This window comes from Euprymna scolopes, chromosome 3, assembly GCF_053919585.1.
Source record: "Euprymna scolopes isolate OS-2025 chromosome 3, ASM5391958v1, whole genome shotgun sequence".
NCBI classification, from domain to species: domain Eukaryota; kingdom Metazoa; phylum Mollusca; class Cephalopoda; order Sepiida; family Sepiolidae; genus Euprymna; species Euprymna scolopes.
The window spans coordinates 68631944-68659284 of record NC_136484.1 but is presented as its reverse complement, the minus strand read 5'-3'; the positions used below and the strand labels follow the sequence as shown (position 1 = coordinate 68659284).

The window sequence follows — 27341 nt, the reverse complement described above, 5'->3', positions numbered from 1 at the left end:
CACGTACACCAGTATACACAGAACATATATACACACAGTCAGATCATCCGCAGGCGCAGACACATATCCCCATCCACACGTGTCCCCAAATCTCCACAGACGTATACGAGATACATATACATATATACACCAACATAGACTCATGCATATACCCACATACACAAACACGCATGGACATACAGATACCCGTTCACCCACAACGCATAAAACCCAGGAATACATGCACAAATGCAAAAACCTTTTTTAATAATAATAATAATAAGGTGTCCTTTTTCTTCAGTAGTGTGGTAACCCCTTTATATATGAAATAGCGTACCACTCCAGTCCCCACAGGCGTATATACATACACAACATACATGCATATATACCAAGACACCCATACATTCTTGTAATATACATTATTACAATCATCGTATACGAGACAGCCTATCTTAATAGTTCAGATATATATATACATATACGTATATATATACATACATATATATACATATAAACTTATATACATACACACATATACACATATACACACATACAAGCATACAGATACGTACATAAATGCACTTATACATACTTATTTACACAAAATACAAATATATATATATGTACACTGCCACCAAATGATACATCTAAAATAGGAATAGAGATGAACTCATTCCCTACCTAATTCTCTTTTCTATCAAACCCCACACGCAAAGTTATATTACCCGCCCCCACCCGCTTGTTATTTTTTCATAAGTTGTACGTTTTTTCCTATGTAAAAATTTATACTACGTAAAAATTTATAGTGAATTCAGCTTGAAGTCTATCCTCATATTTAATAAGCACTCATTCGAGGGTTACACAGATATACATAAGATATATAACGGTATAACAATAATATATAACATATGACAAAAAATCAGAGTATAAAGGCTTATATATTGTAGTACTTACCTTCATCTTTATTCATTCGCCCCTATTTCTTTATTTCCTTTTCTTCTCTTTCACTTTTCATTTTTTTACTTTTTTTTATCTATTTATCTATTTATTTATATATTATTATTATTATCATTATTATTATTATTATTTAATTCATTTATTTATTTATTTTTATCTTTCTTTCCCTTTATTTTTTATTTCTTTCTTTGTTTTTTCTACCCACGTATATATACCTATACATACAGATCATATACACATACATGCACACACCCAAACATATCCACATGCATACATTATCACGAGGTTCACCTAAACAATCTATTACTCGTTTGGTTCAAATATACTTTCATACAGGTATTTATTTAGGTAAGTAATATTATAACTGCTTGAGAAAGTAGTATATTAAGCGACTTATGTAACCCATACGGGTATGATCATAGTTACGATCTCACTTATCCTCTTTTGGGGGTTATTAGATGGGGATAGTTTTACTCATAGTTGTTTTGGTTTTCTAATTTAGAGTTCTTTAAGTGCATGTATTCTGAAATGTTTGCAGGATATAGCAGTTTCTTGTTTAATATTTAGCAGTTTATCCCTATCTTTAAACCTAGTTATCTCAAATCTTTAAACCTAGTTATCTCAAGTTTTTCTGATAAGCGTAATGGACATGGTTAGTTTAATGAGTGGCAAGTATTGACCCTTCTAATAATCTTCCATTCTATTCTTGGTGTTTTATTTTCTCTAACTAATTTCCAGTAGTATAACGATAAGGAGGTGTCCTTTTCATACGTTTGGTTATTCATCGAACGTGTATGTCCATAGAATCTATTTTTGAAAGTTATTTGGGTACTACATATGTAGAATCTTTCATCCCTTGGGTTCTCTACTGGGAATATCCTAGCCTAGTATACCACTGATGAGATTAGACATTCATTTTTTATTGGGCATTCCTCAGGCCTTTGGCAGTTACATTTATTCACAACCGTGTTATGACTAGTATTTAGACTTTCTCTATAAGTCATCCTTAAGGTTCTTCCATTATACTTTTTTATAATTCTTTCCAAGTTACCACCACAGCTATAACTTAATTTTAATGTATTTTTATTAAATATTTTATGTAATATATTATTTGGTGGGAAATGCTTGTTAATAAGTTGTAAAAATGTTGTACCAAGTTTTGTTTTCAACATAATATTAAAGGAGGTGTGAACCAAATCACCTTCCTATTACGATTCCTAGACTTATTTGTGCTAGCATTAGTTACTTTATATTTTATATCTACGTCCTTATACCCACTATTTTTTTGTATTATAAATTGCTTTGCAATCATTGAATTCACTTCATCAGATGAATTGTTACTTATTCTACTTTCAATAGATAACGGTATATGTTTAATAATGGATGGTGGATGGTTAGACTGTTGGTGTATATAAATAGGGTCAGCGTTATCCTTCATATATGGTTTATAAGTATTTAAATCAAGATCTAAAGTAACGTCAATGAAGTTAACCTGTTTTAAGTTAGCATTAACTTCTACTTTTAAGCCAAAATCTTTCATGTCCCTATGGATTGCTCTCCCAGCCTGATCACATTTAACACTTGTAGCGTTCCTCACTATTATTAGCCCATCATCACATTATAAGCGTATGCCCCTTCGGGTTTGTATTACTGTACACATAGATTCGAAAAAGTTGTCAAAAAAAACAAATATATAACAAATAAATGTTATCAAAGGCAAGATAAGTTACTTTTCTACCAAACTAGATATATTTTTCGTGTTTTTATTCAGTGTAACATGTTTATTCAGCTCGAAAACCATACCGTGTTTACCGATGTATTGGAACATTCAAGATGGCGGCTGATTCTCTCTTTAACACGGTAAGTTTGGGAAAAGGTGTTATAAATAAAAAACCGGTTAAAATACTGTTAAAACTCGCTCAATATATGTTACCGTGACATAGGTTGACATATATTCGGCGGGTTTTTAATAGTATTTTGTATAGTTTTTTATTTATAACACCGCTGGACTACTTCGTTTGGTCATACGTCGAGAAAATAACCAACACGACCTTTCACAACACGAAAACCAGCCTGTTCGCCGCGATCCGTCAAATATTCGCCTAACTCTCACCGATGCTTGTTTAAAAAGCATGCTTTCAGTTCCGGACCCGTATTGAGGTATTGACTGAGGCTGAAAGCGGCTACATTGTCTAGTTGTCAGCTGTATTGTATAATAAAGTTACCTGAGGTTTTTAAATTGAGCTGTCGTGTTGTTGTTTTCTTTAGGACGAGAACTTTATCGTTCCACTATATATATATATATATATATATATATATATATATATATATATATATATATATATATATATATATATATATATACCTTAGTGCGTTAGAAAAAAGGGTGAGCTCAATTCTATAAGAGGAGACTTATCTGGATAATATAAAGTTCAACAAGTATATTTGGAGCTTCTATAGGAGAACCCACCTCCCTGTATATCTAATAACAAAGAAAACCTAGAATTATTGCTACATATTATCTAATATATATTGCTATTCTGAAATGTATTATCATAGCCTTACAACGAACCCTCCCTCGCCTCACTAATTTAAAACCCTGGAACAAGACGCCCATGTAATCTCTCTTGTCCAACCCTGCTTAGAACACATCCATTCGCTCTTTCGCCTTAAATCATTACCATAACAACCCTCCCAAATTATACACTACTTAATAGTGCTGTTGTCGTCTCGGTTTCATCTGTCAAAATATCACCTTCCATAAATAATAGACATCTTACACACCGATAAAATAGAATTACCATCAATACACACTATACCTCCGCTTTAGCCCTAAAACTTATACTGCATACATTCAAGACTATAATAAAGACCATATACACCTTTCTACATTACACTCTATATTATACGCTCCTCTTTAATTAGAATTCGATAAAACTCCCCCAACAGCACCTATAATTTTAATTGATTTATTTTGTTCTTAATGAATCCCACGATAGACGCCGCATTCCCACTATGTTACCTAGCATCTTCTCTACTCTTCTGAGAAGATTTAAGCTTCGAAATGCCTTGACATAAGGAGTCCCTTCTATCCCCCAACTAATTGTTTGTATTTCCTTATTGAATAAATGAACCCCTCTATATTTACCAATATATAGTTTATGACTCCATTTCCCATTCTTATTGTTCTCCTATATATATATATATATATATATATATATATGTATGTATATATATATATATACACATACATATTCATCCACATAAAGTACTGTTTCGTTGTATCACAACTCATCGGTATGGCACGCACCTTTTCCCAGGGTTGGATCGAATCTACAACCATCGATTTGACAGCCGGCAGCTCTAACCATAAAGCTAGGAATCGATGCCCACAAATGTTCCTCATCAAGTGCTATTCAAAGAAGCACTTGTCCATAGTTTCATAGTGCTCAAAGTGCTAGCTATAAGGAGAAACAATTAAGAATATATAGAATAGCTACCAAGGATCTACATTCATATTTTGCTCTTTGATTATTATATTTCCTAAATTGGGGCTCAATTGTAGAATCCTTTTCTCTGCTTGATGATGCTGGTATTTGAAATGAATGTTGATTCTAAAAGTCTACGTTCAGCTTTATCTGGAACGAATTTGATGGTTTTTGCATGTACAAAGCTGAACGGGTGACCATGTTCAGCACAGTAGGAGAATGAAATTCGTCCCAAGTAAAAGGGAATTAAATAGGACTGGGATTGGGGACTTGCTCTCTTTTTTTATAAGTTGCTCTTCTTAATCGGATAGAGGCCATTCATCCAAATAGTTTAGTCTTTCTCTCCGCAAAAAATCTATTTTTCAAGTTAACTTCGCTAATGTTCTCCTTTAGTTGATCTAGATTGGGAGGATTATTTGCATAAACCTTTCGTTTTAAAGTCTACCAAATATAAAAATAATATGATGACAATTCCGGGGAACGTCGTTTATTGTTCTCTTTTCCGTAAACATGTCCTGTCAGCGGTCTGTGAGACTTTAGCATTGTATCTGGCACAAGCACAGACACCATGGTATTATTGTACGTCTATCGATCAATATGAAATATACACATAAAAGTATTGAGTGTAATGTAGTTTCAAAATAAAAATGGTAATCTTGGAAATCGGGGAATGAGATTGTGACGTATTTTATCATGTATGTTAGGTTTGAACGTAAATCCTACGATATTAGTTGACCCAATCATGAAATAGATCTATAGGAAAGGGATTTATAGCCTATACCATGACACTTTCTTCAAAGTTGTGAGAGGAGGAGAAATGCTGATAAGACTAGGTAGGTATTTTTGTTTGTATTTATACTTTTTTTTTGAAAAAGTAGATTTTACCCAAATTGAAAACTATTATATGAAAATACATATCGACAATTTCTATCTCCTCCTCTCTTTCTCTCTCTCTCTCTCTCTCTCTCTCTCTCTCTATTTCTTTCTTAGGCACGATATCTTGTTGATATTCAGCCAATTTGACCTGAACATTATGACATATTTTAGAATGCTTAGGAAAAATGAAAGAAATTTTCACAGTAAAACTTTCTGCGACTGTTGATAATTAATGTATAAACTTTGTAACAAAATCATTTTAGGGACGAATCAAACCAGATAATATTAGATTACTTGCCATAAGTATATTTTATCCTACGATATATCTCTGCCCGCGTACTGTGCGCTAGAGAACTAATGTATATATATATATATATATATATATATATATATATATATATATATACTAGCAAAAGTACCCGTCGTTGACTGAGTTCAAAAACAGCCTACAGAAAATGGACTCTGATTTTTGAAAGTATGATAGGCTATGAAAATGAAGGGTTGTAAAGAGATAGCTTCGAATTTCGGGGTATCAAAACCAAAGCAAAATATGATGAAAATAAAAATGAAATAGATAAACCCCATAATTTATTATACCATACCTGTTCACACTGAAACACTTATCACAATATTCTGTGGATCTATATTTAAAAAAAAACCTTGTTAAACTTTGTGACATATTTCCATTCTATGGAGGTCAGGCGCGAACGAACACTCCATAATTTAATTATACCCTATTTTTTCAAACTGAAACATAATTATCAAAGTATACTTACGCAGATAGATATGAAAAGTCTTTATTAAAGTTTGTGCCTATTTCCATTCTATGAAGGCCAGGCGCGAACGCAGACCCCACAATTTTATTATACCATCCAAATTTAAGTTAAAACATACTTATCAAAGTATTATTATGTACATCTATATCAAAAACACTTGTAACGTTTTTTTTTTTAATTTTTATTTTTTTTTATTCCTATACTTTGTGGACCAGGCGCGTACGCAGACCCCACAATTTTAATGAATCCGCACTATGTCAGATCAAACATACCCATTCCTGTGTCTCGATACATCTTCTGTCATTATCTGTGATCAGTTTTCTATAATAGTCAACCATATAGGAGCCTATTCGTGACCAGACATACACAGACGTTCAGCTTTATATTATAGATGTGTGTGTGTGTGTGTGTGTGTGTGTGTGTGTGTGTGTGTGTGTTGAACATCAAGATAAAAATGTCTGGAGTATTGTTTTTAGTTTGTTACATGTAGCTGAAAACCCCATGCGCACGCACACAAGAAATATGCAACTTCTCGTTTTTATATGAGTTATCATTAAGTGGTTGCAGTCTAAACTTGGTTGAAATAATTCTCAGGAGAAAATTACAACGATATGGTCCTCAAGGTAGAATTTTTTTTCATCATCAGATAAGTAAAAATCGACTGTATTCTAAAATAAATACGTAGTTGCTTGCTCACTGTGCTTGTGCTTTCACTCCTGTTCAAAGGAATATATCAACTTACACACACACACACACATATATATATATGTATGTATATATATATGTATGTATATATATATATATATATATATATATATATATATATATATATATATATATATATATATATAAACTTATTCAAAGTAAGCTGCTAAACAAAAAGTTTGTGTTTCAGTCTTTAACCTACGGGGAAATTCTCCAGAAACGAGTATACATATATTGATAAAAATAAATATTTTTATGTCTCTCTCTCCCTATCGGTTATTGTCTCTCTCCCTATCGGATATAGATGTGAGCTAACATGACAAATTTGTTCGTGGAATCAAACAGAAACGTTTCTATCTAACTTACCACAAACATATTTTAACCTACTATGTATCTCTACTCGTGCAATAAACACTATTGAATTATATCTATCTATCTATCTATCTATCTATATATATATATATATATATATATATATATATATACGTGTGTTTATATGTGTGTGTAGTTGAGTTTTTCTTACTCTGACATTGATATTAAAAACCTACTTTTTCTATTCAAAAATTATCAAAACGAACTTCTTAATATACTCAGTCATGAATATGCGAGCGACTATATGATGGTTAATTAATTTGTATATTCCTTTCTTAAGGATTAGAAAATAATTCATATTTGCCATTCTCTAAAGATCGTTACAATGTTTTTATGTGATTTTTTTTTGCATATGAATTCCATCTATTATATAAAAGAGGATGTCAGTTAGTGTGAATACATGTATGCATGTATGTATGTATGTATGTATGTATGTATGTATGTATGTATGTGTGTTTGTATGTTTCGCTGAAATTTCGAAATCGATCCGAAATGATTCTGGTACTGTCTTAAAGAACAGCGACTCGGACGTATAATATGTGAAATTTAGAACAAAATATACATTTCTTCTACCTTAACAACCGCATAATCTCATCAACGGTCATGTAAATTGTCTCTTTCTACACGATTTCAGCATTTGCGCATGCGTAAACTGTTTCATCTCTCGGTTTCATAAAGTACATAAATTTGTAACGTCAAACTAAAACTGTTGACGTTGTCTCATAACTCTTGTTTTGTTTTTTGTTTTTTCTTTATTGTTTTGTCTTTGTTTTTTGTTTATTATTATTTTTAATATATTTTGGAAACGTTTACTTCGGTAAGCTGTTGCATTTAAACAGGGTTAAAAGACATTTTAAATGTTATTTGTTTTGTCCTTTGTATTGTTTACTTGGCTCCAAATAGATAATTAGAAGAATTTGTTATCTGCAGTTGATTTAGCTGAGGAAATATTTTAAAATCGTAACCACGTGCCTCTTTTCCGAATTCGTAATAGTGAATCGACATCAATGGATTTTTTTTCAAACTGGTAAGAATTATATGCATACATATTACTTACGTGAATTACAATTATTTTTTAATCTTAACCGTTTAAAAAGTTTTTCTCCTCACAGGCTTTTCTTCCGAATTCGTAGCAGTGTTTTTTTTTTCAAATTAGTATAATTTTTTGCACATTAAATATTATTTAGCAGTGTGGTCAAACGCAACTTGATATTGTTTTTTATATGACCCGAGTAACACCAGGTACCCCTGTTTGTCTATTATATAAAGGGCAATTGTCTGTTAGTGTGAATGTATGCATTTTCGTTCTCTCGCAAGATAAACCATAAAGTTATTTTGGATGCATTTCGCATTTTATAGTTTATTTTAAATCATTTTTTGTTCAAAATAAACCGTGTCTCCACCCCGCTCAGAAGAGAAGCAGCATGGCTGCCATAAACATTGTATGAGGATCCTTCACAATCGCTTAAAAATCAAAAATTAAGCAAAATACTCGTACAAACAAATTCAATAAATGTCACCAGTCATGCGAAAATATGTTTAACCATTATTTAGTTTAATTTTCGAGTCTTAATCGAGTATCAAGGGCTATCTAACAGCCACGATGTATCAAGGGCTATTCTAGCAGCCACGATGTATCAAGGGCTATTCTAGCAGCCATGATGTTTTATATTCTTACTGAATAGAGACGACAGAGTGGATGTGCGTTTTTTTTTTTTGTAACCAGAAAACGATATAAAATATAAACAACACACAAAAAAATCTTATCTGAGTAAGTATATTGGCTTTGGGAATATTTATTTTCTGTATATTTATTTTTTCACCCATTTTATATTTTTGGTCTTTGTGAAAATGCCCCCAAAATAAGGTCCATTTCTGATATATCTTAGGGTTTTCGAGCAGTTATATAAAAATTGTTCTTTTGCACAATGAGATAAATTCTGGGGGTGTACTTTTTAAGCGATTAACCAGCGTTACGTCCTTTTCAGTCGTACCTAGGATTAATGGTAAACTAATTAGTAGATGTAACTAAAAATTAGAATCGCACGAAAATGATCATAATTGATCATAAAATTTTGGGATATAAATAGCTCCCTGAACGTTATATAGTTTAATATATGAAAACTGCTAAGAATTTTTAAACCAGTTTAAATGATTCTCTATTCTATAGTTTAAATAATTCGAAACTCATTTAAAATTTGGAACAGTCAGAAAGTAATTGACTTTTGAAACTATTAATAAAATATTAAAATAGTTTATTTGTTTATAAATAAACCTAAATGCTTTATGATAAATTTAATGATTGCTACATTTTAACTTATATAATAATTAATTAATTAATTACAAATATTTAATTTAGACAAATCGATTTTACTTGCTTCAATGTAACAGTAAATATTTATTTTAAAATATTAATATTAAATATAATTGGAGTTGAAGCTAATTCTTTATTAATAATTATATCCCAAAAAATGGTCTCCAAATTTTTTGTCAATTGATATTTATTGCATAGTTTTTTAATCTTCCTACATTGCTCAAATTGCCTAATTTTCTATTGCCTGATTTCCATTAATTTAGCAATAACCGAATCCAAATATTTATAATTAAAGTAAAATAAAGAAGCATTTTTTGATAGGAGTAAGGTACAGAATAATTAATAAATCACTCTCGCTCCGTTCTTCATATGTTAATAATGATTTCCTAAATAACATTATCTATCAATCTATACTCCTATAAATTCGTTTTTCTTTTGTGTGTATTGATATTCATATTAAAAACCCTCTTTTCTATGTATTTATTGTATTTATTTGCTTCCCGACCAAAGCAAATTAGGCACAACGCCGTTTTTAATGTGGGGTAAAAACCAGCTCACCTAAAAGTAGGCAAAAAGGGGGCACACTGGTTACCAAAAATTATAATTGTCCCAGTATAGAGGGTTTCACCTCCATTGACTGGGACAAATTATCTTAAGTGAAGCATCTTCAGAACAGATACTACACTTTGAGATATTAAATCTTTTATTCATGTTAAAAAATACAGTCAAAATTAACGATGAACAAAAAACTTAGGCACATGGCCAACTACACTTTGATCCCGGCCCGAAGGCCAAGAACAACAGAAAAAAGGCAAGCCTCCTTTCTAGTTATTTAATGTATTTATTTGCTTCCTCACGAAAGCAAATTAGGCACAAGGCCGTTTTTAATGTGGGGTAAAAACCAGCTCCCCTAAAAGTAGGCAAAAAGGGGGCACACTGGTTACCAAAAATAATAATTGTCCCAGTATAGAGGGTTTCCCCTCCATTGACTGGAACAAATTATCTTAAGTGCAGCATCTGCAGAACAGATACTACACTTTGAGATACTAAATCTTTTATTCATGTTAAAAAATACAGTCAAAATCAACGATGAACAAAAAACTTAGGCACATGGCCAACTCAAAAGGGGGGATTGTGGGGGTCGTTGGTCATCCTTGTCACTCCAGAACTAAACAAAGTCAAAAGCTAGTATCTTCTTTCACCATAATACCGCATTCACCCTTTCATATTGGGGGACGTCCTACTTAACTCCCAATTTTTAAAACATTTTTTATTGACGTGTAAAAACAAAAAGATAACAATAAAATGGTACAATAATTCATTTGTGTCGAGGGCGGAGGAAGAAAAAACAAAAGGTGATTAGTAGGACCCTCCCAACCCCGTCTAGTTGATAGACTGCCCGTTCCACTAGGTTTGTAAAAGGAACCTCGCTTCTGCGGGTCAGTCTCTAGGTGGGGATGCCCTCTAGATGGGGGTGAATGGAGAAAATAAATTTTTGTGGGTAAGGGATGGAGGTTAGTTTGTATTTCTTTTTCTCCAAGATGGGTAAAATTTAGAGGAAGGGGTGAAAACAAAAATTGCAGGTAAGAGGGGATGGGGATCTTGGAGACTTCCTAATTAGGGAGGGATGGAACACACACTCAGCTAGCTCAGAGGCTACTTGTTTAATTTTACTTTACAGAACTGCGCGTTCCACACCTAGGCGGGGAACACATATTCAAATTTGGCTCCTCTTCGTACACACAGACTTGCCACATGTATCCATCTTCTGTCAAATGCCGCGCGATGCAGCCTTCTTCTATCACATCTGATCTTCACCCGTAGTTGGTGTTTAAAGAAGGCGATCAGATCTTGATCAGAAAAAGACAACACCCCCCGGCAACCTTGCAGACGCGACGTCCAAATCACCATTCTCGCCACGGCCAGGATTGTAACGTAGACCATTTGTCTTTCCCGGTCCCACGGCGGCCTCACGTTGTCCACAACATTGGATACAGTAATTGGGCGAGGATGCTCAGGATCGATGCGAGCCGTCACTCCGCTGACATACGACCAGTACTGGCGGAGTTCGCGGCAATCGAAGAAAGCGTGATCCGTAGTTTCTACGGCCGTTGTCCCACAACGGGGACAATCAGGCGACTCCAAAAACCCGGAACTGCATTGTATGTTGTTGAGTGGAAGTGCATTTCGGGCCAATCGCCAGGTCAGAGAGAACTCCGAATTGTTCAGATGACTCGAACCTGGCGCCCAGCTCCACGCGGAGCGGATCTCACTCTGCTGCCACCCCAAACGCGCGCATAGCGGGTCGTCGGCGGCCCCCTTCATTAGATCCCTGTCGAGTTCCCTACGGGTAGCAGTCACAAGGTCACTGGACCTTGGTAGTCGTTTTAGCGCGGCTCGGCACTCTTTCATGTAGGCAGATTCTCCCCGCGGCCTGCGACGGCTCTCGATGGAAGGGTCGAGAACGAGGTCGGGGAAGGCGGCAGTAACCACGGGGTGCCACGGTTGGTCATCCTGCATATAGTGGCTCAGGAAGGCCAGCCTCTCAGCATCTCGATGACACTTCAAGTACGGCATTCCCAAGCCTCCCTCACACGGACGTTGAATACAGACCTGTCCGCTCACCCAGTGTCTTCCTCTGTCCCAAAAGAGCGAGGACAAGAGTTCGACAAGAGCTTTTAGGTGTTGTGCAGGCAGGGGAAGTACGGCCAGTCGGTAAAGGATGAGAGGAAAGACGTAAGTGGCGCACGCCTCAGCTCTACCCTTTAAGGAAAGTTTCCTAGGAAGCCACGAATTGACTGCAGCCTCCACCTTTGACCGTACCTCCAACCAATTCTTGTCAAGCTGGAGACCCGGTCCGAACCACACGCCGAGGATCCGGACCGGGCCATCTGTCCAGCTGAAGGGCGCCGGGAGGTTTGCGTTGCCACTCCATGCGCTCAACCGCAGTCCTACCGACTTGTTGCGGTTTATCTTGGCCCCCGTGATTCTTTCGTACTGTGTGAGTGCCTCCGACACGACCTCAATGTCTCTGAAGCCCGACACGAAGACCGTGACATCATCGGCGAACGCGGATACCTTGGCAGATGAGCCGCCAGGCAGAGCCATTCCGCGCAGGGCCGAATTTGCCTCCCCATGTCTCAGCTTGCGGAGAAGAGGCTCCAAAGCCAGGACATAAAGCAGGGGCGACAGCGGACAACCCTGACGAACCGACCGAGAGATAACAAAGGGTTTCGAGCGCTTTTCGTTGACTTGCACAACAGCCATGGGCTGTCGATACATTATGGAGATCCACTTGCAAAAGTCCGGTTTAAAACCGGCGGCCTCTAAGACAGATGCCAGGAAACGATGGTCGACCCTATCGAAAGCTTTGGACTGATCTAAGTTGATCAGCGCGGCTTCCGTGTCGTCATCTATTCCCCCCTCTAGGATCGTGCGGATCAGGTGCAAGTTGTTCTGAATCGATCTCCCCTTCACAGCGTAGTTCTGTTCCGGTTCAACCAACTCGTCGATAACAACCTGCAGCCGATTCGACAGGACCTTGGCCAAAATCTTCAACTCTGTGTTTAGCAGAGTTATGGGCCTGTAGTCGTCTAACTCTTCCCCTTCATGCCCGTCACCTTTCTTCAGCAATGTGATCACTCCCTTGGTCACCTGCCCTGGGATGGATCCCTGAGCAAACCAATGGTTGAACATATCCGTCAGAAGAGGCAGAAACATGGGCGACAGCCTCAAGTACAGTTCGTATGGCAGACCATCAAGTCCTGGCGATCTGTCACAGCTGACCTGCTTCAGCGCAGTAAAGACCTCCCGCTCCGTCACCCGGCCCTCGCAACTAGCCGCTCTAGCCGCCTCGAGGCGGGGAGAGTCGGCCAAATAGTCGCTAAACTCAAGGACCGGAAGATCGGGCTGCTGCGTAAAACGCTCCTCGAAATGTTCTCGAAACCCCTCGCAGATCTCCCGAGTCGATTCCAGGGTGCGTCCATCCGGATGTTTGACTTTCGCAATGTATTTGTCCGAGCCACGCCTAGAAACCTCACGGCGCATGTCTGCATCAGAATTGACTGCTTCGTTGCCTATCTTTCTAAGCCTAGCTCTAACTACTTGGCCTTCGTAACACTCGCTAGTCTCGCGTAGAAGGTCCTGCTTAGCTAGTTCCTGACTAACCCTATCACTCTCCCCCGTAGCCTGGGCTAGTTTCTGCTCTAGCTGCTTCTTCGTCTTGGCCTTATCTAGTGCGAGGCGCTGGGCATACTTGACGGAGAAGCTTCTGATCTTGGCTTTGAGCCCTAACCACCACTTACTCCCGGTAGCCGCCCCCACTAGTGCCTTTTTAATCAATTCTCTTAACTGATCTTGGAAGTCTTGTATTTCCAGAAGGGAGGTGTTTAACTTCCAGTACCCCGCTAACTTAGGCCTATTTCCTAGCTTCAGCCGGGCCATAACTTATTTATGGTCCGTCTGGCCTAGCCAAGTGAACGTGGGACAGGGCAGGAAGTCTACTTCGCCTCTCCTAACTAACATCCTGTCCAAATAGGTATTTGGATAGGAGGAAACGCTATTGGTCCACGTCCGCATTTCCCGCCCTGGATGTTCGACCCGAAACCTGTCGACCAGTCCGCATTTAGCCATCAGATCAGCCAGCCTGGACTCGCACCTCTCCGACCCTCTAGCTCCGCCTCCTACCTTATCTATGTCGGGGTCTAAGATGGCATTCCAATCCCCCATTAGCACTACCCGCTTCCGACAATCTACAAACGCGGCAAGCTGACTGAAGAATTAGACCCTCTCACGAGCGGTGCTGGGCGCATGAACCGCAATCACCCGAAACACAGAATCTTTTACGGCAACATCTGCCACGATCAGCCTGCCCTCCGCATCCCTATGGACAACGTCGACCGTCGCGGAAACAGTACGTTTAACTAGCAAGGATATTCCCTTCCCCCACGGGCTAAGGCCAAGAACAACAGAAAAAAGGCAAGCCTCTTTTCTATTTGTATACAAAGAAAATACAATTTTCTTATATCTTGGTTGTTGAATTGCATTCACTAGCAAAAGATCTAGCTAATTTGCATATTCTTTTAAACATTCATTTTAATTAATTCCCTATTAGTTTTTTCGGTTTTCTCATGGGATGATCATCTTTAGTTAACTATTATTATAACTGTAATTATATTCATGCAGATATTCTACATGATTTATACTTGCATAATATTTGCGAAAAAGGTTAACAGTAAACACAAAATTGTTTCCATATATATTTATGTACGCGTATATATTTTTGTTTACTCTATATATTATATCTATAAAAGTGAACGCGTCTGCGTGTCTGTGTGTGTTTGTGTGTATGTACATTTTCCTACGCAATACCTCTGTCAATTTTCAGTGTACAGACTCGAAATTTGATATACAAGCTACTGAGATTTGGGAAAAAATTTGTGATCGGTTTGATTTGAACCCAAAACAATAAATGTTAATGGGTCATAATAGGGGACAAAGTTTTAAAAATTGACCGTTTTTTTTTGTTTGTTTTTTTTTTGCTCAACATACTAGTATATCTATAAAAGTGAACGTGTCTGTGTGTCTGTATACATTTCCTTACGCAATAACTCTGTCAATTTCCAGGCTACAGACTCGAAATTTGATATACAGGGTACTGAGATTTTGGAAAATCTTTGTAATTCGTTTTCGGCCAGAAATTTGGCTGTAAAAGGGTCAAAGTTCAACGATTTGACCTTTGAGAACTCTACCAAATTTCTCCGCCAATTTTGGATCTAAACACTTGAAATTTTGGATATATGTTCTTTGGATCTAACTTGATTAGAGCCCCAAACAATAAATGGTAAGGGGTCATAATAGGATTCAAAGTTTTAAAAAATTAACCGCTTCGGTCTCTACAAATTACTCAGAAAATTTCTGGTCTAATCATTTGAAATTTGACATAAGGGGTATTCAGAGATAGGGCAAGCTTTTTAATCGGTTTGGGTCGAAAATTTGAGTTACCAATATATAAATGTATATAAATGTATCTATATAGAGAGATAAAAGAAAAAGGAACCAACCTAGTTATATGTTCATCAACGTTTTCTCTTTATTGTAAGACTGTTTTCTTATTTTCATTCGTTCAGAAGAATCTTACAATAAAGACGAAACGTAGATGGACACATAACTTGTTTTCTTCTATTTTTATTTCTCTCTCTCTCTCTCTCTCTCTCTCTCTATATATATATATATATATATATATATATATATATATATATATATATATATATATGCATTCCTTTTGTTCAATTCATTACGATAGTGACGTCATTCAGAATGTTCTCTTTGTGCCATCGAAATCGAATTATCCTTGTAAGAACAAAAGAAGACCTCTTTTCACTTAACGTTATCATTTGCTGAGACTTAGCCATGGTTAACTACCTTTTTCAAATGAAGTTTATCACATTTAAAAATCATCAGTGAATATCAATCTGCGAACCTTTTCGTACAATACTCTAAAATGATTCCAATTAAGAGACTCTATTACATGACGAAAGTCTTTTGGACAACGTCAAGTATTCAGATATCGGCGAAAAAGAAGAGCATTAGAGCTTCGGATTTAGCTCTATGCGGGTGTCAGTATATACATATTATATTTATCAAATCAATTTCTAATAGACATGTGGAATGCAATACTAATACTGTTAATATTATATGTTTATGCTTTTTTGCGATATCTCGTTAAAACATTATAAAAATGATTGCACGCAACATTTACACTATTAATAAATTATTAACATGCGCATCAAATACGGTTTAATGTAGTTTTTCTTCATATAAAATCCTGTTTTATCCATGTTGAGGCGCAGAAATTGCTGGCATAGTGCCTAGTATATCTAATAGAAGGAAAACCGATTTAAAACATGGCTATTAATTTAAAACATCTTAGCATATAATCATAGTAAAAATTAAAGAGGCGTCTTTAATCGAGTCGAAGATCAGATTTTCAAACCTACAATTGCTTTAGAAGTAGATAGACTCTGGATCTCGCCTGGTTTTGCACTGTTTCTTTCTTTATTCGTTAATACAGAGATGCCTTTCATAGAAACCCTTCAAAGACATCCAGTATTTGGTCTTGTTTCTTAGTTAGGACAATGAACCGCTCTCTCTCTCTATTTCCCTTTATCTGGGTAGTTTATTTACTTTTGCATGACTTGTCTGAACCGCTCTCTTTCTGACAGACTGAGGGTAGATATTTGTCAGCTTGTATCTTGCTGTTAACGACTGATCGTACAGAAACTCTAACTCTTACGTAGCGTTAATAGTGGCCACTCTATCAACAGTTATATGATATTTGGATAACTGTAGCATGTCTATCATGCGGTGGTGTTTTCCAATAGATAAAGACTTGGATGATAATCTACTTGTGTGATCTTACTGACATCTAACAAACACAAGCTTTACTCGACCACCTCTGTCTAAAAACAAAAATAATGTCAATAGGAATTTTAAAAAAATGTAATACGTTAAAATAAGAGCATCCCCACTAAAACCAAAAATTTCACCTCCTCCGTTGAAGCTCGTGTTCACATATATCCGGAAGCTTCTTTTTTGGGGGGAGGGGGGGGGCGTACCTTGTTCGACTATGTCCTTGATTGTATAGACGCGGCACTGTTTTTAATCCGAGCGCCCAAATCCATATATTTGAGGATTTTTAGTGTCTGTTATGGAGGTTGGCTTAGTTTCCCTATCTATACAGATGCAGTTGGTAACAGCACGCATAGTTTTTCTGTTACACATCACCTTTCGCAAACATTTACTTTACTGACCCGCATCCCAGATTATTTGGATAAGCAAGCGTGAATGCTCGACTTTTGATTGCACTGTTTAATGCTTACATGACGGATGCTCATAGCCTATTCAGGAACACTGATCACATTGTGATCACCTTGTAGTGGTTTATATCACCATAAACTTCCGACTCAAGCCGAAAAGTCGTTAATAAAAACGACAAGATACTACGAACAGAATGCTTGAGAATTCATCATAAATCACGCAAATAAGATAACAGAATTAGTTAATCAGTTACATAAGCATATATATCTGCGCAGAAATTCTGTAGTAAATCTCACTTTCGCCAATCGTTCATTTAGATCAACGCAGCTGCTATTGTACATAGTATTCAAGTGCCATAAGTCAACTACAAACATACAAACATGTATAGCTTCAAGAAATTATTGTACGAGTGTAATAGCTACAGCTAAAAAATGCACTGGGTTGCCGAAATTCTGAACTCGCGAGTTTTATGTTGAATAATGAACAATCAACAATTCCTTCACTATCCAACCACTATGATGTCGCTTGCACGGCAACAGATAAGGCTGAAATATTTGTCCAGCAGTTTGTATTAAACTCTATCTTGGAATTCAAAAAACACTCCCTCCTAAATGCCACAGTACGGATAGAAGCGACTTCAATATTATGGATATCATAAAAATTCTTCACACTTCCAAAACATGTGGACCTGGTCTTATCACTGCTATATTATTAAAAATATACTCTGCTAGGGTAGCCTCTATCCTCTTTATAAATGCCTTGCTGAATCTTGTAGCTTTGATGGATGGACATTTTTCTCTGTGCTACCAGTATTCAAGAATTCTGGCGAAAGATCTGACCTAAAAACGCCCCCAACGGTCTCCTCTCGCATTTCGTTAAAATCTATGAATCATTAATCAATCTAACGATAATTGACTGCTTCGTAAATGCTGAACTTGTCCCTGGCCAAGAGTATGGATTTATACAAGCATGTTCTACTGCGGATATCCTAACAGTTATCTTTAATCACATATAACATACATTGGATTAAGCAGCTGATAAAGAAGCTAGCGCAGCAGTGCTTGATATATGCAAAGTGTTTGGCAAGACATTGTATGGAAATTTTCTTGTGAAAATTAATTCGTATGGTACTCGATGAATATTTAATATAACCAGATCCTTATAAGCTAAAAGAAAGACATAAATCGCACATCTACATAAGAGGCGATCCTTCAACATTTAATATACTTGATTTTTATAAACAATCTGCTTAATGCAATTGCGTCAGAGATGGGTATATTGCTGATACGACCACCTTCAATTCTCGACATGTGTGTAAAACAAAAGCACACATATCCAATATAATTGCTGAATCTCTGGAAAATGACATTCGCATTGTAGTGGAACGGGTCTAAAGTAGATGGTTACAAAGCTCCTTTTTTAATATGTATAAAAAATATTTTAACAACCTATGACCATGGTTAATAGCACCATAATAATCCAGCGTTTAAATTCTTCGGTCTTACATTCACTAATAACACGAATTAGAATAAATAAATATATGATACTGAAAACACAGCTACAAAGAAGCAGGCTCCCTTTAACAAGCTAGAAAGAAACGCACACTTGCCAGTATCCTATATTTCTACAAGATTACTACACACACGTGCATTTGGTATTGTTGAAACATCTAGACTAATGCACCAATTACTAGACTCTGTCTCTTAAATAGTTTCTAAAAATGATCCTTTAATGTAATATGTGATACATTTTTACTGGGCTCTGGTCCTTGCACCTTCACTGTAACGTTGCATCTCTATGCTTGCGCTTCGACGAAATTGTTACATGTGTGCTTCTTAAACGAAAATACCCTGAACCAGCACAACAGTCAGTAAAATCTTTCACCGTGAAGGTTGCCTCGTGCCGGAAAGCTTCCGACTCTAATAGCTTCTTTCCTTAAATTTCCTTACGTATTTTCTCCCTGTTTATTGCTTCTACAAGTGTATCAATATGTAGAAATGTACTTTGAGCAAACATTTCGCTTCAAAACTCCCCTATTTTAGATACTCTTCTGACCCTAACCCTAATTGTACAGTGGTCATTTATATCTCAGAGGCGATGCGCCTCCTTTTGGGGTTGTTTATAAGTAACACGGTTCATAGATTTCATTCGATAGTTCCCGAAAATTCCAGCTTAATTTGTGCTTTTTTCCATTATTTCTTAATTCCTCTAATTCCGCCTTAAAATGTTCTTATTTTCTCACGGAACCTTTCCAGTAATAGATTACAAGGGTAATTCGATTTATTAACAAATCTAATATTTTTAACATGTCCTTATAATAAATATTTTAAAAGTCTGGCATAATAATAAATAGAAGTAAGTTTTTTTTGTTTGTATTAAAACACATTTTATGATTTAGTCTGTGACTTGCTCACTTTAGAAGTACAAAAGTTTACGGTTTATGAAGTCATAGTAAAAGTACAACACAATAAGTTCCGTTTCTTATGAGTTAGTTTTATTTTTCTGTGGCATATAAATTTAGGACATTGAAACCTCATGATGTATGGTTTGTAAGTGTATCTCATGTAGATTCTGACGTTTGGCTGGACATATGCATACAAAATTGTGCAATTCTTCAATGTAGATGTTTTTACCGAAACGAAATGATCATGTATGTTAATTTGTTGTTTTTATATAGAATAGATTTTTTAATTGAAATGTAGCTTTTCCGACCATTTATTTCATGGCAGGTTTGAGTGTCAAATTTCTGTTTAGCTATCAGACAAGATATTCTGCGAATCTGTATGTTTCCCGTCTGAACGTAACTTAGATAAATGCACGTTGGATTCAGATTAAAAGTAAAGTCGATTGATCATTTTTTAAATTATTCTGTTTAGTGAAATGATCTGATTTCGTTAGCATTCTTTGCAGAGGAATAGTTTATAGTATGAAGGACGAATGTGTTGATTTTTTTCAGTCTTACTTATTCTGTTAAATTGTCATTTAGATTGACCTGCTCAAAAAAGTCCTTTGGTTTAGCTTTCTTTGAAACTAATACATTTCACTAAAACTAATACATTTTATTAAAATATATTTCACTGAGATGAATGTTATTACGAATGTATTTGGCTCTATGTAACCTAAGAAAGAGATTAAACTATCTCTACTAACAATATAACATATCGTCGCAGAGTTGCATCCTTATGCCTGTGCTATACTCTTATACCAATTACTTCTTTTCAATAAATGTACACACACAGACACACACACATATGTGTGTGTGTGCGTGCGTATTTAGTGTATGGAAAAAGTGAGAACTACTATAAGAAGTAATTTATATAAGAGTATACAACAGGCATAGGAATGCCACTCTGCAGCAATATGTACATTGTACATTATATATATATATGTGGGGGGGTGTCTTATTTTAATATTTTTATTTATAAAACCAGGTATCCAGTTTGCAACACTGGCATGACTATTTTCTCTCTGTAGTTATTGATAGCAAAGATTCTCTTAGACAAAAAGTTAACTAGTTCTTTTAGATGTTTACGTTGGAAAAGTTTTTTTTTTTCAATATGAACATCTAAGAAAAATATAAACTTTAATCTGATGATAAGTTAAAATCAAAACATCATGTCCGCATAGAGAGGTTTGCACATATTTATATGAATACAATAGAATTAGCTCTATTTACTATTAAGCACTATTATATAACCTCAGTTAAAATTCTCTAGATATTTATACTGCGAATAATATTTAAACTGGATTATCATCAAAGCAATGACAGCGCTTGATACTAAAATGGTTATTGGTGGAACTGGTACGAGGTTTTGCCTTTTGTGATTTTCTTGCAGCTTATCAAATACTAACTTGCGATTTTAGTGTTGCGTATTTTTATTTTGATAAAGTTTAGGGGAGTGCGAAGATCCTTACCTCTCTACTATCTGAATAATCTTTCAGCGGTGTTTCTATAAATTGGTAACCTTGTTTTTGTTATTGAAGCTTTAAGAATACTGATATTTTGTAGAAGGCGTTACATTATCAGTCAGAGGATTATCTGTACAAATATGTCCATAATGTTAATCTGCAGTAATAACTGCAAAAGTTCCAGAAAGTCACAACCGACTGTCGGTTATGTATAACGACTTACCTGCTATTATGAATCACATAAAGTCATATGTACATTCACATAAACACATATATATGAATATATATATATATATATATATATATATATATATATATATTCACATACGCATAAAGCTAAAAGTACGTTAGCACTTTAGTGACTGAATGTAACATTTTGGATGGTACACAAACAGTCCGCCAGCGGGTGATCAAGAAATAAAATAACAAAAGTATGTTTACATGCGTGCGCGGTCACTGGTCTTCATTCTACGATCGTCACTATTCCATGCGTTGACCGTGATCGGCTCGTGGTTGTTGAACTTCTGTTTTACGTAAAACAATTTTACTCATAAATAGGGTTGTGACAACAGCATATTCTTTTCATTGTTTAGACTCTTGAGTAGATATCCGTTAATATCTTAGACGTCTTTATATAGACGGGTGTGGTTCTCAGTTGATTAAGTGTGTCTTGTGTCGGATATATACCCGAGAGTCATAAGAATGAAAAGAATATTCTTCTTTCACAGTCCTACTCATGAATGGACACAAAACGGATTTCAAAGGTATTATTAAAGAGAGGTATTTCAAGAAAGAAGAGACCAATATTTAATTCTAAGTACTTCTTAACTCATTTTTCTAACTTAGTCTTAAGCTTGCGACATACAGGGAAAGTATAAAAGCTAACATTCACTTAAATCCTCTCCACATTATCAGATGCATGCCGCCTGTTACGCTTCCTGACTCCGACTGAATAGAAATCCTGTTCTGTACCCTAACCCGACAGGTCATCTTTATATCATATAATTCGACACCTGCATTTCTAGTGCGTTTTGTCTGGGAAGCTAACCTTTGACTTACACTTCTATCACGCCAGCTGCAGCTGGATTTATTTCCGTTCGCCGCCTGTCAAAATTCATACGAATTAATGCAATTTTTACTTACTGGCCTAGAGTCCCTACATATAACATAAAAACAAGTAATTGGGATATTTTCTCAGATATATAAAATTTTCTTAAAGTCTTGATACTAAATTCACTGGCGTGTTTCATTTTCATGAATACCTAGAGAAAGTGATAAAATGGTGGCTATAAAAAGGGATTAAATTTTATTAGATTTATCATAAAAAGTCCCCAATCTTTATTCGGGTATGATTAATGGATGTTTACGTGATCAACGTTTCCAATATGTATGCTTAGGATAAATATTTGCGGAAAATACACAAAATATCACTCACTACATCTAATTGCAAAATACCTACAAAATTATAAAGAAAACATCACTCCATCTAATTGGAAACTAAGCCTACTAGTTCAATAAGGGTCAATAAACTCGGTACGCTGTTGGGTGGGGGTTGATACTGAATTTAAACATCACCATAAATAAAATTAATTTCTAGACATTTTCATAAATCTTACTATATATCTACATATATATATATATATATATATATATATATATATATATATATAACGTATGTATATAGTATACATGTATAATATTCATTTATAATCTATATATATATATATATATATATATATATATATATAATATATATATATATATAGTAAATTATTAAAGTATATTCATATTAAATAAGTTAAACAGATTCATCTGCGTTTTATCCCCGTGGGTAATCGTTAGACTACGTCTAATCAAATATTGAACAGTGTTGAAGTAACTACTGAAAATCGATGAATAAAATATTATATATCCTTATAACATTTTATGTGGATACATCAATGTAAGTGTATGTATGTATGCTAAACACTATTCTTGACCTGGATCGTCACACCCATTTTTACTGTTTTTTCACTATGATTTCAGTATAAAAATCCATGAATATATTTTTGTTAAGACATATTACTTGCATAACAATCTATTTATATATATATATATATATATATATATATAATATATATATATATATATATATATATATATATATATATCCTTGCATGTGTGCACCTGCAAAGCCTGCGAATCTGGGATCAGAACTCTAATTTATTCACACGCTCAGAAGGTTAACACCATGATCTCTCGCACTCAAAAAGCCAGACACCCTGAGCACAGGTTCGTCAGGCCAAGAACGAATGTATAATTTCATTCTAACTTAGTCTGACATCTCTTGTCACTTTTCTCAAAAAATAAAATATATGTCTGCTTTACAAAAACACAATAAATCCATCCTTTCTGATAGGTTACCCGCCGTTGTCCGGGTATCCAAATAATGTTTAACAGACATTACCAACATAATTACCCGGCCTTACTCAGTGTTTTCGGGGTTCTCAATCTCCCTAATGGGGAGAGATATCGCTCCCTTATTCGGTCACGCCACATTAGTTCAAAATATTTATCATTTGAACGAAATATCATTCAATTAACAAAACTTCAATATAGTTCTTGTGATGCGTCTGTTTAGTAATAATAGACAATAGACACGCTGTAAGAGTAGCGGTGCATGTAATTGTGAGACAAGAGTCCCAAGCACATCCCTCCTTAATCGGCACTGCTTGAGTCTAGTGACAATGAGAACCCCAAGATTGCGGAGAGCACATACGGCACTTGGAATTTCCAAATGGCCATCCATTTTAGTACTAACCAGGCTTAGCATTGCTTAATTTCAGCGATCTGATGAGAACCGGTGTGTGAACGTGATTATGCCGTACATTTTCCTCAATGTGAATTATTTATAGTTTTTTTAACTGAATAAAAAATGTGTCTGTAAACTTGTTTATAAAATAATGCTGAAATCGAACTGATTAAAATATGTTAGATATGATAATAGTGTTACGTAAATTCAATTAAGCTGTTTCTATAATCTTTTCTATCCTTTTTACTTTACATGAAAATCTATTCATCACCCCAGCTTATATTACACCGCTTCTAAAATTAAAAAAAAAGGTTTCAGTTTGCATGTGTGTGTATTTATGTAAATGGATTCTAGCGGAGAAAACTTTCGCTTGCATGTTATTTGGCATATGCGTTCTCGTTTTTATTTTTTTTTTTATTTTTATTTATTTTTTACATCAGCGGAAAGATGTGACCATAGCTTTTACACGAATTCTCTTACAGTTAACTTATCTCGATATTGTCTTTCAGTTGTATCAGGTTATATAACAAGTTTCTTATATGTAAAAATAGCACTTTCTGTCTTATTTTTAAATTTGCTTGAATTCATTGGCGTTTATTTAGTTTTATAATTATGCGTCATAGCCAATCAATGTTCACGGGCCACACAACGAAAATGTTTAATGGATTTATGATTATATAATATGCGATTATATATAATAGTTGTATCTTGTCAGACTTTGATCATATAAGAGGACGATTCAACAATAATCTACTAATATGTGATTTGAAAACGACCGTATTTTAGTCAACTCGAAAGCAGTTGTTAATTTTATTGCGTTCCATAGACGGGTGGTTCTTGGAAAGAAACCATTATTGTGGAAGTTACTTTTAACCACGGGTATATGCATGGAGAAGAGAGATACTGTACAGTGGTTGGAGCTAGATTAGTTTTGGTGCTTTATGTTGGGGTGAGGCTTTTCTAGAGAGCCAGGTATTTCATTTAAAAACATTATGGTACAAGATCTGTCTAAGGTTCAAATATTATTTCAATCAACTGTTGCTTGCATTGCAGTCATATTAAGCGCGATTATTATCTAGAGAATTATTCGGCTTAATTGTATAAGTCGTTTTGTTTTCCTCCTTCTCTTTTACTTGTTGGAGGTTTATTATCATTCGAAAACCTGTTGATATTCAAAATGACTTTATTCGAATAACTTCACATGGGTATTATAATATTAACAATATATCAATTCATCTTTCTTTTCTCTGCTTTTCTTCAGACTCGTGCCTTTTTGTTCGCCGCTGGTTTCTCCCTTGCTTTTGGATCCATGTTTACGAAAACTTACCGTGTACATCAGATCTTCACCCGAGCCCACAGTGGCGTTATTCGGAGTAAGGTAAGTGCTGCATGCTTATTGTATGATAAGCTAGGTGACCTGTAATTACAGTTAAATATAATTTCATTAATGCAGATTCCGTATTTATTATTATAGAGTCAATTCTCTATTGATTGTTATATATTATATCGTACCCAATATATAGCAGTGATTTCGAAAGTAAATATATATATATATATATATATATATATATATATATAACTACTTCATTTACTCACATAAATTAATATACGAAAATATAGATTTATGCGTAAACTTTAAGTATTTACTTCAAAAGTGGTCAATACGTAGATAGAGCTAGTTAGTAATTTATAAAATATATATGGCGATTAAGCTACACTGAATATTCGGCGTTTCATCCACTCTAGGATTCGTCAGGCTTATGCGCGAATTCTGTGGTTGTTTCTCGTTTTTATATGGTCCTGTGTAGTGTAGCTTAATCGCCATATATATTTTATAAATTACTACTATATATATATATATATATATATATATATATATATATATCTGTAGAAATATATTTTATTATAATATATACCAATCCTTATTTAAGAAGCTCAATGTAATTAAGGAGCAATATCGTAAATAAATAACAAATAACTATATTTCAAAATTCATGATGTAGACCATCTTATAATTTATTCCTTTAATTCAGTTGACATCTATATATATTATTCCTTTAATTCAGTTGACATCTATATATATTATTCCTTTAATTCAGTTGACATATATATATATATATATATATATATATATATATATATATATATATATATATATATATATATATGACTTGGGTGCCAGCAGGTAGAATCGAAACTAAAACCAACAGCACACCAGCCTCAGTAGTTACCGTTTGAGATATTGTAGAATGGATAAGAAATAAGTAAAAATGAACCGACTATAACGTATAAATATGTATTTGCGCATGCGTACAAGAACACTTTAAGATGATTTACGCCTACCAAGTTTCTATCTGTTTCGATTTTGACCGCTTATCAGCTATTTTACTGGCTGAAACCCTACAAAGGAACGATCCACAAAAAAATGTAATCATTTGATCCCCCTCGTGCAGCTCTGAAATCTTGAGTCTCAGTGGAGATGCAGTTTGAGACAGACAGACATAGTGAGTTTTGTTGATTAGATTATAAGACTGTTCTGTTACTCGATTAGATTGTTGTGGGCTTAGAAATGAAGATCCGCTTTTCATGTATTTTTCAGAAAGCTGGTTTATTTCAAAAGAAGTCCACTACTATGCTAATGATACTCGTATGTTTTGGCTCCATTTCTTTAAAGAGACGAGTGATCAAATCTCCCCTGTTTCTCTGATCATTCAGGACGTTCCAGTTTCACTTAAATTTTACCAGCAACTTACTAAATGCTATTAACACTGACAAAATTAACAATAAAAGTCTCCATATTTTTGTTGAAAATATCATTGTTCATGCATTCCAATATGAAACCCATAAGAAGATTTCATGAAAATTATCTTGTTTCTTTTAAAACCACACAGTATATAATTAATTGGTGTAATTGAGATTAATTATTTGTAAATTAATTATCAAAAATAATTGGTTTCCAATAACTAACTAAATACCTTCCCCACGGACATTGTTAGCTGATTAAAACAAAAGTTAATTAATTTAATAATGTTTAAATGAATGCGTAAATTTAATTACTTCAACAATCATTTTTATAATTGAAAATATTCAGTCATAATAACAACAGCAATAATAATAATAATAATAATAATAATAATAATAATAATAATAATAATAATAATAATAGCAGCAGCACATCTATTTCAACATACTGCTAATACTTATTCGAATAATTTAACAAAATTTTATATTCTGGTTTTGAATTTAATAAAGTGTCTGCTTCCATTTACATTCGACCTTATAGTTTAAAGTAAGAAAGAATCAGCTCACAGCACAGATATAATAAATTGGTTGCTAATGATACCCAGTCTATAATG

The 27341-nt window shown here is 34.7% G+C and overlaps 1 protein-coding gene across 1 annotated transcript in view; it reads left to right on the top strand.

The window, feature by feature from the left end:
- LOC145256084 (uncharacterized) overlaps positions 1-27341 on the top strand; it is a 767766-nt gene that overhangs the window by 686545 nt on the left and 53880 nt on the right. Inside the window, exon 11 of the mRNA XM_080114670.1 lies at positions 25247-25363. Coding sequence (XP_079970796.1) covers positions 25247-25363 — 117 coding nt within the window. The remainder of the gene's footprint in view (positions 1-25246; positions 25364-27341) is intronic.